Here is a 12,683-nt window from a genome sequence, read left to right as displayed (position 1 = left end):
TCATGTCTTCTCTGTACTGATGTTTCTTTTGGGGGTTTGTATTTAAGGTGGATAACTTTTGCCCCCTGACTTGCTTTCAGTTACCCTTTCATTTTTGTGTAGCTGCCTGTATCACCCACTGATTTCACCTAGATTATCCTTTTTGTTGAGACACAACTGAACAGTACATCTGAAAAGGCTAAGGATACTTTTCCAGAGTTTGTGGGAAGCCTTCTCAAAACATCAGGTGCGCTTCATATTCACCATAGTAATGATTTAGCTTTCCTTCTATCATTTAGATTCTTCATTTCTTCTGTTAGCTTCTTAATCAGAATTTAGATATACTCACTAGTGTTTTAGTGAAATAATTGCTTAATAAAATGGTTTGTCTTTGCATATAGTAAGATTTTTCAGGATGCTGTTAGCTAGCTGGAAGTCAGAAGGCACACTCTCTGGGCAATTATGTAATGGCTTATGATGGAGGTTTATTTAACATCAGACAGACTTTTACAATCACAAATAACAGACTAAAAAGGTTCTTGGCAGTTTTTACTGTACAGGTAAACTCTGTATATTCACCTCTCAACTGAGAAACATTCAATAAACTTTCACAAATCTATGCTATTTGTTGAAGATCATCACCCATCACTAAAAATCTGATAGAACTATATTTAGTTTCTGAAGTAGAATCACATTTTCTTTCCCCTTTGCAGACTCCTGTATAGATTTGAAAATCTCTGTAGTGATGAGGAAAGGGGTGTTTATAACTTGAGATCCAAAAAGAGGAGAATAATGTATTGAGTTAATTCAGTAATGACTGATGATATAACTGACCTCCTGTGATAAAGGAGGTGAAACCGAATCATACTCCAAGGGTTTGCTAGATCAAAGCTGTGGTTTGGTAGATGCTTTTTCTGCTGGCAGTCCTTGTTTAAAAGGATTCTGCAGCTCGTGCCTCCCCTTTCTGGGCCATTTTCAGCTAGTCTGGTTTCAGTGGGTGGCTGTGTGTTGCAAAGAGAGAATGATGTAGGGCAGGACTGAGTTGCTAGGTGAAGGCAAACCTCTTCAATAGCACTACGGTGGGGTATGACATACAGCTAATATCTCAGCCAGTTTAGCCCACACCTCAAACATGCTTCTGCACCATGCCAATACGTATCTCTTGAGGTTGGGGTGGAAACTGCTGGTATCCTGTACTTCCACATGTACAACTTTTGGGGGAGAGGGAGGGTTCTTCCATGGTTTAAACAGATTTGGGCATCTGCTATACCTACTTGGGGCAAGTTGTTCCTGACAGCACACCTGGCTCTGGCTGATCTGTGGTATAAGCGTTACTAATGGCCATGAAATAAAGTGGAGCAGTGAATTGACCTTGCTAGAAATCCTATGTCTTCTGTGGGAGGCACTTTCCAGGCAGATCAATTCTGTCTACTGCAAGGCTATTCTTACGCTTGTGCTGGGGGAGTGTGGGGTGTGGGGATTAACATGGGTAGTTAATGAATGTCGTCTTAACTTTGGCAGTGAAGCATTAACAGGCTGTCTCCAACAGGGAAAAAGTTTCAAGGTTTTTATTTTGCTGCAATAAATAATGCAACACTGGATATGGAAAAAGTTGCCTCGAGTTTGAGCAATGTTCAGGTCTCTATATTAAAACTTCTGGTCCCTGATGTGTTGTGCCATTGAGCACTTTCATTCTTGGGTTATTTGGCTCTTTAATATGTTTATAAACTTTCTAGCTAGTTGATATAGTTTCTTCTCAGTGAAAGTTGCACCTGGTTGCCTGCTGGAGCTCCAGGCCTGGAGGTTGAACAAATGAGAATACTGTCTTTGAATTGAGATACTGAAAAACAACTCACACGTCAATTTTTAGTGTTAAAGTTTGTTCTGGGTTTTGCTGGGTTTTTTGGGTTTTTTTTTGTTTTGTTTTTAATTTAGGTCTTAGTCTATCATTAAGTAAAAACTACCTTTTTAAGGATACACGGAAAATTGGTAGTTGAAACTCTTCTGCTGTCATTATTTGCCATTTTGTGATGTCTGTGTTTTCTGGTTTATTTTCTAAAGTAATAAAATGCAAGTATTTACATGAGAAGATTCCAGTCAGGCCCTGCATTGGTGGTGACTGGCTGTGAAGAAACCCAGATAGTCGTACAATAAACCTCATGTTCTTGAGTTAAAATGTAAAACAAAAGCCCACAGCCCCTGACTTGAACACCTAGCCAGATTAGTGATGCGATATCTACAAATCGGAGGATCTTCCCACCCTTGCAAATCCACATGAAGAATACAGCTCAGTCTGCCAGAGCAATTGCTGTATCTTGAGGTGATGTTGAGGCAGCCATTGCAGAGTCCTTGACTTTTCTTGAATTCTGCTGCTGAGGCTTTTGATTAGAGATAAGAAGGTTGCATGCCTTTGTAATTCTCTTCTTGATATCAGATCACACCAAAAATACTCCTCGTGGGAGTGGGGCAGGAGATGGTCCATGTTATGACTTTTGCCTTGCTATACTCTGGCAATAAGCTGTATAACTTGTCACCTCTGGGTTTTTTTGGGGTGACTTTTCAGTTGTGATCAGTGAGATAACCTGCCAGTTAGAGGCTGACACAGAATGGGGAGACCTGTTTCTATTTTTCACACTGCAAAGCAGCCTAGTAACTTGCTTTCTTTGCCTCTCCTTTCTCCCCTGTAGAGGGGAGAGATCTACCCTCTTTTAGGGGATTTGGCAGGGCTCTTTTCTGTTGTGAAGGCAAGTGCATTGGACCACTATAGTTCAGATATGTAGCTGTTTTTCTGTCCTACTTAGCTCTAACTTTTAAATGCCTTGCTGCAAGTTTGATATTCCATCAGAGGAAACGTGCTTAGGCTTTATTTTCAGAGGAAAAGGAATTGCTTGGTTGAGAGGCATGCTTGGAGAGAAGAGTGACGATGGCCTGCTGCACCTTTGTTGCCTTTATTAAAATTACAGACCAGTAGTAGAATTTTAATGAATTCTTGCAGGATGGATGGTCAGAAGCACTTCTATCAACAGTATTTGCCTGCTGTCATAGTAGGTTTGTCCCTTTTTGGATTTATCAGCTTATTGCTGTGGTAGGTGAAATGGCTGTTCGACAAAATATGTACCTTGTTGGCTTCTTGACTGCTTCAAGTGAAACTTCTGTGTTGGAGATGCTGCTTTGCACTGAACAAAGCATTAGTCTAGAGGCCAAAGGATTCTTTTTTCTCTTGAGCTCCAAGGGCCTGTTTAGGGACCTCAGCAGATAATACCACATATTTTCTCTTGGGAACGCAAGGTGTTCTGGTGAAAAAAGCTATAGAGGAGCTATGTATTGCTGTATAGGACTTGGTTATACTTATTCTTCTAATCAGTACCTACCTTAACATCCTTAGTTCTTCTGTATGTATGTGTCTGTATTTATTGCTCTTACAGAACCAAGTTATTGATACGTAAGACCCCCAGAAAGTTGTTGCATTTACTAAAGCATCTGTGTCTCTGGAGCAGGGACATCTGCACTAAGTCCCTGAGCAGTGTGGTTTCATTAACAAGAATGTAGAAGCATGAACTTTGAAAAATAACTGAAGATGCACGGCTTTTTTCTTTGTTCCCCAGTAAGCTGAGACAAAGTTGTTTTCACTTGTAGTTAGAGTACTTAATTGGGCTCCATTCAGATAATGAGCTCTCTCATCATAGGTGGATGGGAGGTTCTTTTATTTTGTGAATATTCTTTTATTCATGCAATAACTTATAATTATATGCATGTCCAGAGACTTTGTGTATATTAATAATTGTCCTGTGACTTTTTTTCCCCTCCCTTGTTGCTTGGTCTTGCTTTTCTATTAAGATGCCTGTGACTGAAACATTCAAGTTTAATAGATTTTTGTCCTGAAAGAGACAGAATTCCCGTGTTACACATAGACTGTAGGATTTTTCTGAATTAATTCCTGCTTCAAATCCCATAGCTGTGGATAAATATATCCACTCTTGACCAGAAAATCTAGGCATGAGAAATCCAATAAAAACCTGATGTGATGGTGGTGGCTCTTGCTTCCTGCCAGTTAATGAGACTCCTAACATGATGAATGTAAGTGCTGGGGAGAGTACAAGGGGAATGGATCTTAGTGGCCAGCCCACGGTTCCCTAAATAACACCTGCAGCATCCCAGGCTAGGGAGAGCATCGGTCTTGTCCTGGAGTGTGCGTCCTGTGTTTTCAGTTGGACCCTTGTAAAATTAAGAGTGTCTTATGTCTGGCTGAGTTTGATCAGCCTCCAATTTCAGCTGCTGGATCTGGGTATGTCTTTGAGAAGCTGTTTTTTTCCCGTTTCTAGATGTGTGTCTTGTGGCTTTCTCCGTTTGTCTCTGCCACCCTTTCGAAGTAGTGTTTAATTGCATTTGCTTTGGTAAGCAGCCTCTATGACCTGGGCCTTTTGTTATTTACTGTTCTTCCCGTCTTTGTATCTCCTGCAAATTTAGTGACTGCTTTCTTCCAAGTCACTGACTAAAACACTAAGTGGCATCAGGCCAAGAACCAATACCTGATGGACCTCACCAGCAGTGGTTTCCCATTGACACAAACATTTCAAAAGCTGTCACTTAATTGATTTTTAATCTGCTTTATATGTATGTGGCTGGCTGGTTGGTTTGGGTTTTCTCTTTTATTTTCCTGGCTGGTTTTAGTTAAAATGTGTTGTGCCAGCCCAAAAAGGTTACATAAATTTAAACATATTATATCAAACCTGTTACTGTTGTTAACCAAATTTTTAGTGCCATAAAAGTCACATTAAATAAAATAGTTTTGTAAGCCCATGTTGACTGATGCTATTTTTGCTGTTAATTCCTCAGTAGTCCTCTGAGCTGTTCCTTGTTTTTGAAAGCCTTTACCAAGTTGAGACCCCAGCACTTATCTGTTTAATCTTTTGACATTTCAAAGGCATGATTTATTTTTTTTTTCCCCCAGCCCACTGGAACTTTCTCAGTAGTCCAAGACTTTCTGGAATTAAACACTGCTGCAAACTTTCTTTGAGTAACTAAAAAAATTTTTAAAAATCACCTCCATAGCATTTTAACACTGTTCACTTACAAGTGTTAAATAACATCACCTTGATAGATTTTGTTGGATGATCATATACTATTCTGTTGAATGTCACTACCAGGACATTCACAAATACTTACATAATTTTTGGGGGTAATATGCATATGTGCTGCCTTCTGGGTTTTATGTTTGCTTACTTTAAAGCTGTGTGTGTCTCTTTGCTCTGACCTTTGTAACATTTCTGAATTTTGATGTACATTCTCTGCTCTGAATCGCCCTGCTCCTCTTCCAATCTCATGTCTTCTCTTTGTGCTTTCACTCTTAGTTGCATTGTAGTTTTCAGGTTTTTTGGGTTTTGTTATTTTTTTGGGGGGAAGGGTGTTTTGGTTGTTTTTTATTTTTAATTAATAGGTCAGATTTTTTCACCCATGATATTGTTATGAGAGTTTCTAGTAAAAAGTCTTAAATAGTTAAGAAATTTAAACAGAAGATGTAGACAACTATTGTCTTAATTGATTTGACTCAATTTCCAGCTTTTTGAAGTTGTCCTTTTAAAATGCAAATGGCTATGTGTTAGGCTGATTGTTTATTATAAATAAATGGTGATGAATCAGTTGCCTTATTTTCTATTGCAATTGGTCTACAATATCTACTATACTTAACTACTGCCCTGGCTGGTACTTATTTAGTCTGTTGAGATCTAGCTTATAAATTCATATTCACAGATTAGGTCAGAAGAGCTGATAACTATGTATGTTGGTTATGTTGGTTTTTATTTTCCCCCTTCAGGGCCCTTGCTGTGTAGGTTTTTTTTTTTTTAATGTAATAGTAAAGACAGATTATAGCCTTTCTTTTCTTTACTATCCTCAAAATTATTTGACTTCTAGTTAGTGGTACAAGCTTTACTGCTTTGACTAGATATGTGTATAGGGCTGGATTATGTAGTGAGTATTAAAGGGTACGTTTGAGCTGTGCTGTGGAAGGGAAAAAAGCACTGTTTGAAGTGCTAGGCTCTGTGTCAATGGCAGTCTAGAAATGCAGCCCTGTCTCCTTCTGAAGATCTTGCATCCCTATTTTTTAAAGGGGAGAATGTGTCTTTGGCTAATCCACGTTGCTAGAGATCAGCTAGTAAAGTCCTCTCTTGGACTATCAACTTCTCTAATAGTGTTGTCTCAAGGAGCCTGGTAGCCACTTCATTATTACAAGTGCTCTCAATTTCGAGGCAAAAGATGGTATGAGGATCTAGCTGGATTTTATTTTATTTTTTTGCAAAGCTTGAAATTAAACTGTTGTATTAAACTGTTAACTATACTGTTAACTGTTAATTATAACAAACTATAATTACAGTTTAAATCTGATTTAAAATATTTTATTACAGAATGGAGGAGGGAAATACCAGAAAAGATGAAGGTAAAACTGTTCAGATGCAGAGGCAAAACTAGCAAAATTTCACCATGCTGAAAGCAGCATAGTCAACTCTTTTCTTTTTGTTTGTTTGGTGGTTTTGGGTTTTTGTTTGTTTGGTTTTTGTTGGATTTTTTTTGTTTTGTTTTAATTTCTGTGCTTGTTACTCTTAGCATAAAAATGGCACATCCCTATTAGATTTTTGTCAGAAGACAGTTTAGAGAATGTTTCTTAAATATTGTTTTACTTGTAGAGCTAACAACTGTGAAATAGTAGTAAGTGTGGAGCAACCTCTCAATTTAAAAAGTTATTCCACCTTTGTTTCAGTACTGAGGATTTCCTTTGTTCTTTCTGGGATTTCTTTTTTCTTTTTGCTAATTCTTCACTTGCTGGAGAGCCTACTGAGATAGAAAAGATGTTTTATACTTTGTAAGTGTTGTATTTTTTAAAAAATTAAAACCTTTTTTTTCTGAATTCTCACACTAACACCCAAAAGATGTTTTTCCTTGAACAGGTCACCAGTAACATTATAAAGGTTAAGTGTATGGCTGTTTTAATTGTGAGGAACATATCTAAGAGAAGGCTCTAAAATATTGGGATCTTCATCCCTTTTCCTCCCTTCTAATTCTATTATTCCTGCAACTTTTCCCCTGGCCCTGCTCTTCAGCTGCTGTGAACTGTCAGACACGGAAATATATGTGATGAAAATATAGAAACTGGAATTTAGCAGAGGCAGCCATGTTAATTTCTGTTCCATTTGAAATGCAGGAAAATATCATCTGCCAAATGGAAAAGGACAATCGGTGGGAAAAGAAATGTTCTTTTCAAGCTTCTAAGAGCAGTGACAATGGAGAGAAAATACTATAAAAAGTAGGCAGCTCCTTTTTCAAGATTTTGTTTTCAATGTATTATGCATGATTAACTGTACACAGTTGCTCTTTTGGAGTCTTGAATGACTGAATACTACATTGCAGGGCTTATACTGTCTTTACGGCATTGCACTTTGCATTTGGGGGGGAATAGGGCTTAGCCTCATGGCAGTTTTGCCAGTCTTTAGTATAATTTCTGAATACATTCATAGTTCCCTTATTTGCCTTTTTTAATGTCAAGCATTGCACATAAGATGTTCTGCTGTTGCTATGCAACTGCTAAATCCAATATTTAATATTAATAAAACCGGAGTGGCATTAGCATCACTGAGAACAGTGGGCTAGCAAACTATGATTGTACAATATCCAAGCTGTAAAACTTGGCAGGGACTTCAGTGTGCAATTGCATGCACGGCAAACTGGGGGGCATGAGTCATTGGCAGTTACTATTTTAAGAGCATTGAGTTTGAGTAAAATTTCTGAGCTCTTCTGATTTTTGTTGAGAGAGAGAGGAAAAAACACAATTTTTTAAACAAAAAGATAATGAGCTGTTTTCCCTAAGGTTTCATTTTGGATTCAAATTCTGAGGGGTCACTACCCATAAAGAGTCAGTGTTATAAACCTATGGGTCAATACCCTGATTCTCCTATTTTTCTTCTAGGTCAGGTTGGTCGACCCTTTCCCACTGTTCCTGCCACTTCCTGAAGCCTGAATTGGCTTTTTTTGGAGGCAGTGCTACTTATCTGCCTGACAAGGTGCTGTTCAATGGGATGTTTTTCCAGTGTCTCCTCTTCCACCTGGTTTTCTGATCTCTCCCCTATTTCTCTTTATTCTTGACTGTTATTTCACCATCACTCTTTCACCTTTTGTTTTGTTCTCTACTCAGTCCTTTCTGAGATTAGATTTTTAGTATCAGCCTCTGATAGGCCTTAGATGAAGGATGGTGGTGTGCCCTGGCAATGCTTTGGCAGTCTAACTGATGTTGCAGGCTGCAAATTCTGTAGGGTCCTACGTCTGATATCTGCAGATGTGAATGCACTGGCACTCTTGCTGTCACCCGGAGGGATGTAATGCTACTTGTCCTTTCCTTTTGAAGACTGCTGTCCGAAAGATAACTTTGATATTAGATCTGTGTACAGTCAGAGTTATTTTAGAATTAGTGCTCTTTTGCAATATAACTACTGATCTCCTTCATAGCATTGTGATAATTTAGATTTTGACTGGCTTCTTAGAAGGAATATTTCAGCATATCTGTCCCCGATTCACTCATGCAAGTTTCTGTAAACTTAAAACCGTATTTTATGCCTTAGATTCTTTTTTTTAAATTTCTTTTTCTGCATCTCAAAGATTCAGGCAGGTAGGAGAAGCTGCCTCTAGCTACATGCAAACTGTTATTAAACCTAAAAAACAAAAGTATTAAGGGGGGGAGAAAGTAGTAAGTTGTAGTCTTGAGTTTTATGGTCATATCGGGAATACATTTTTATAAGCAGGTGGAATTTGTCTCTCCCCCTTAAAGTAGTCTTTGTACTTTTCATATTCACTCTGCTAACCTGTCTTCTCACAGGGTTCAGTAGTTAATAGCTCTCTAGATTTTACTGCCAGCAGGGGTTTAGTGTAATATTGATTTAACATTTCCAAATAACGGCAGTAATTTTGGTAAAGGTTTCTTCTCTTTTGGACTAACCTAAAATTGGTTAGATTTATTTTAAGTGAGGCATAAATCATGGCAGTGAAGTAAATTGGTCTGTGTATCTTAGATGTGGATCTGTGATTGGAATTTAGTTCCTTAGTGGCATGGCACTGCTAAATCCCTTTCCTTTGAACTTTCTCTCTTCAAACCAGTAACTCTTCAGGAAACACTTGATTCTAACATTTGCTGAAATTCAGAAAAGTAACTGAATGCAACTCAGATGGAAGAATTTTTTTTTTTTTTTTTTTTTTTTTAATTGGGAAAACATCCGTTATTTCAGTTTGGAGGCTTAAGCAAGAGAATTTTTGTTTTGTACAGAAATTACCCGATCACGTTGTAGAACCTACAACTTCCTGTTTTCTTTTCGAAATGGTTTATTTCGATGTCATAATGTTCTCAGGTTTTAACCTAGCTATTCACAAAAGTACAGGAGTCGGTGGACTCTAGATTGTGCTATGATTTGTCAGTAGTTCAGTCATCACGGCTGACCCATGCATCTTGTAATACTTAGAGAAAACACGTTGAGCTCTGTTCTTGGAACAGATAAATATAGAACTGCTATTGTGAATAGTCTTGTAGTGACGTACTTAATCTAGAAAGCTAACTATTCTTTTATTTGCTTTTAGGGTTTGAAAGTATTCTAGAAGGCCTGTTTGGACCTGGATTATTAAAAGATCTCAGTTTGTTTAAAGGTATTCAATCTCTATTTTTGTATCTTGTTCTGCATTTCTAATGACAGAAGCAGCCCCAGCTCTGCCTCTAGAAAATGTGTGTTACCGTGGTGATTTGTGCTTTTTTCCCCCTCCCCCAGGCAGTGCTCACAGTTAGTTTCATATTGGCTAAAATTACTAATGAGTGTGCGTTCATCTTTATGTAGCTGGGAGTGTATTTGGCAGTGCTCGGAAAAGCAGATTTGTTGTGCATAGATAAAATGTATACAGTTTGGTAATCTGGGGATTTAGAAAAATGGCCGAAATGAAGCCTGCATCCTCAGAATGCAGGCAAGAATGTTGCGAAACAGGTATTTAATTCGGCATTTCTCTTTTGGCTCCAGTTGTGTCGCGGTTTATGAATATGAAGTAATTTGCTATTCCTCTGATTTACAGACTGTGAGCCTGAAGGTGTTTCTGATTGGTCTTTTGATGAAAATTGTCTTTTCTGCTGCCTGAGAAGAGAAAAAGTGAAGGTAACAATGCAGATGTGTGAAGCTAGTAGTTGTAGGGGAGGGACAAAGGGAGGGAGTTTGCTGCTCCTAGTTAACTGAACATAGGAAACCTGCAACCTCCTACCCCTTTTCCCCTCCTTCGGAAAAAGGATTTCTGAATTAAAATAATGCAAGTTAATGAACAGACTTGCCTCTTCTCAGCAACTTTTTCTTTGTAGTATGTGATGCAGATTCTTTTTTTTTCCCCTTCTGTGTAGTCGCTCTTTCTGTTTGGTGTTTTTCGTTTGTTCTGGGTTTTTGGTTTTTTTTTTTTTTTTGAGTTCTTTGTAAGAGATCTTACTGGGCTCATGAAACCCTTCCCAAGGGAGCCAAACTGTGGTTTGTGCATGTTTACTACAGTCAGATGCTGGGCTTATCTTCAGTATGGAAATCTGGTCCATTTTAACAATCTGTATCTTGGAATCTCTTTCCCTGTGGGCCGTATCCTTCTATTAAAGGGCTCATGTGTATGGTAGGTTCTGTACTGTGCTTGTTTATAACCAAGTCAGAGCCTAAACGTGGACAGGTCAGCTTTGCCAACATAATATACTTGCAGTTTGTTTTCTTAACGAGATTATAGCTATATATGAAACAAAGGCTACCATGCTATACGTGATTGTTGCTCAGCCCATGTGTTGAAATAATGATTGTTCTATAACATAAGAAGGAAGGTTGATCTGTCTTGGCAAAACTTCATTTGCTGGAACTCTTTACTACTACTGCTTCTTCCTGCACAATGTAAAATAACATGTAGAGTGTATCTCTATCAACTTGGAAATGAAACAAAAGCACCCTTCCCTCTGCAGCAGCTAACATGTATGGCTGCTTGGCTTGTTCGTAAAGAAAGGACTTTGTTCGCACTGATACTTGCCATGTTGCCAGTTTATGCTTGGTTTTGTATTACAGTTTTTATTAAGGCATGGGGTGGAGGGTTAGGAACGCTTGCATTTAGAACAGATGTAAGGCATAATGCTTTCTTTCATTGAGACTGACAGCAGGTAAGCTGTATGTACGCTTGTGCTGTAAGGAGTTCTGTCTTGTTTGACTTATGTCTTGTTGTAAAAAGACAAAGATCAGTGTTTAGCACAGTTCGAATTAAGCTACGGAATTGATTCAGAAATTAATTCTGTGTTGTGGTCGGAGACTGGTCATAGTCTGGGAGAATCTAACAGTCTATGGGTAGATCTTTAAAAAGACTGTTTACATCTCAGGTGTCCTCACAGGTCCACAATAACTAAAATACAGCTCCTGAAAATAGGTGATTTTTAGGTGAAGACAAAAACTAAGAACATGACTGTCCACTGTACAGCATGGTAGTTAGGCAGGGTTATCTTGTCCTTTTCAAGCTTCTACACAACCTCTGGGCAGAAGCTGAGATACCACTGTTTATATTTTCATGTACTTCGGGCATTTCTTTCTAGTTTCACATAGTAAAGTGTAGCCCATGATTGCGAGTATCACTGATAATCTGGCAGTGTATTCTTTATGCTAGCAGTAGTTACCATTTATGTTAAGGTTCCTCATGTGGTTTCCCATTGTACTGTGTGGTGGCTTTTAAACGGGCGAAAGACAAGATGCAGATGTGGTCACATCTGGTGTGCTCTTTGGTGTTTTCACATCAGGGGTCTAAGGGGATTTTAGGATTGCGTACAGATTGACACAGAACGTGGCAGGGGCGTGCAGCATCGCTAGACAAAGGCAGTAAGTGAAGGGGAAGGAGGTCATAAGTTCTGAGCAGGCTGGAGAGAAATGTGAGCTAAAGGCTGCGGTAGTGTCAGTCTGCCACTCTGGGCTTGGGTAGAATAATTTTTATAAATAAAACCCAAGCAATTTCTGTCACTTTACATTTCAGTAGCCAAAAATACCTGTTTAAACCATTTTTCTTACAGCTGATTGGTAAACAGGGACAGCAAAAGAGCGCTTTGTACACACGCTTTTTTGCTGCATGGCCAGGGATCACGGCTTGTTTCAGGGAATGGGGAAGGAGGGTGAACCAATCCATTCAAATCAGTCTTGTGACTTCTCTGTTAATGCTGGTGATTCTCCTCATGCTTGGCATGGGGCTTCTTTGGAGTACATAGGATTGTTTTAGAGCTCGGGGTTTGTGGGTGTTCTTCTGTTGGTTTTCTGTCCCTGCCCCCCAGCCTTTATATCAGCTCTGTTGGGTTTGGGGGTTTTGGGTTGTTTGGGGGGGTGTGTGTGTGTGTGTTAATTTTTTTTTGGTTTGTTTTGAAGCAAGAATATGGCTCCTTTTAGACCTAGTGAGTTCTTGTATGTCAGTCTAGATGGCAGGGTAGGAGTACTTCCTTTCCTCTGTGGGCATGCCAGAGTGGTGCACTGCTGGCCGTTGCTGATGTCATTAGCTTGCAATACAGAGGTAAATATTGCTTTTTTATGGGAGTCTTCAAGTAGTATGGATTTAACAAAATCATAATTTGAATTAAAACATCAGAGACTTAATTGTTACAAAAAAGTTTGTAACTTCATTTGATATTTAGCCAAATGACGGAC

At 38.8% G+C, this 12,683-nt stretch overlaps 1 protein-coding gene across 10 annotated transcripts in view; it reads left to right on the top strand.

The window, feature by feature from the left end:
- The window catches only part of LCOR (ligand dependent nuclear receptor corepressor), a 61,731-nt gene that overhangs the window by 21,417 nt on the left and 27,631 nt on the right, over positions 1-12,683 (top strand). For 4 of the 10 annotated variants that reach the window (XM_075108032.1, XM_075108038.1, XM_075108034.1 and 1 more), the window contains 2 exons: positions 9,595-9,660; positions 10,075-10,154. The exons of 2 other annotated variants lie outside the window; for them this stretch is intronic. In XM_075108032.1, coding sequence (XP_074964133.1) covers positions 9,595-9,660; positions 10,075-10,154 — 146 coding nt within the window. Of the gene's footprint in view, positions 1-7,177; positions 7,280-7,939; positions 8,034-9,594; positions 9,661-10,074; positions 10,155-12,683 lie in introns of all 10 variants that reach the window. 4 more of the 10 variants (XM_075108040.1, XM_075108041.1, XM_075108039.1 and 1 more) reach the window with 2 other exon arrangements.

This window comes from Phalacrocorax aristotelis, chromosome 12 (genome assembly GCF_949628215.1).
Source record: "Phalacrocorax aristotelis chromosome 12, bGulAri2.1, whole genome shotgun sequence".
Classification (NCBI taxonomy): domain Eukaryota; kingdom Metazoa; phylum Chordata; class Aves; order Suliformes; family Phalacrocoracidae; genus Phalacrocorax; species Phalacrocorax aristotelis.
Note: the sequence above shows the minus strand (reverse complement) of the source record. Positions and strands in the feature narration are given on the sequence as shown.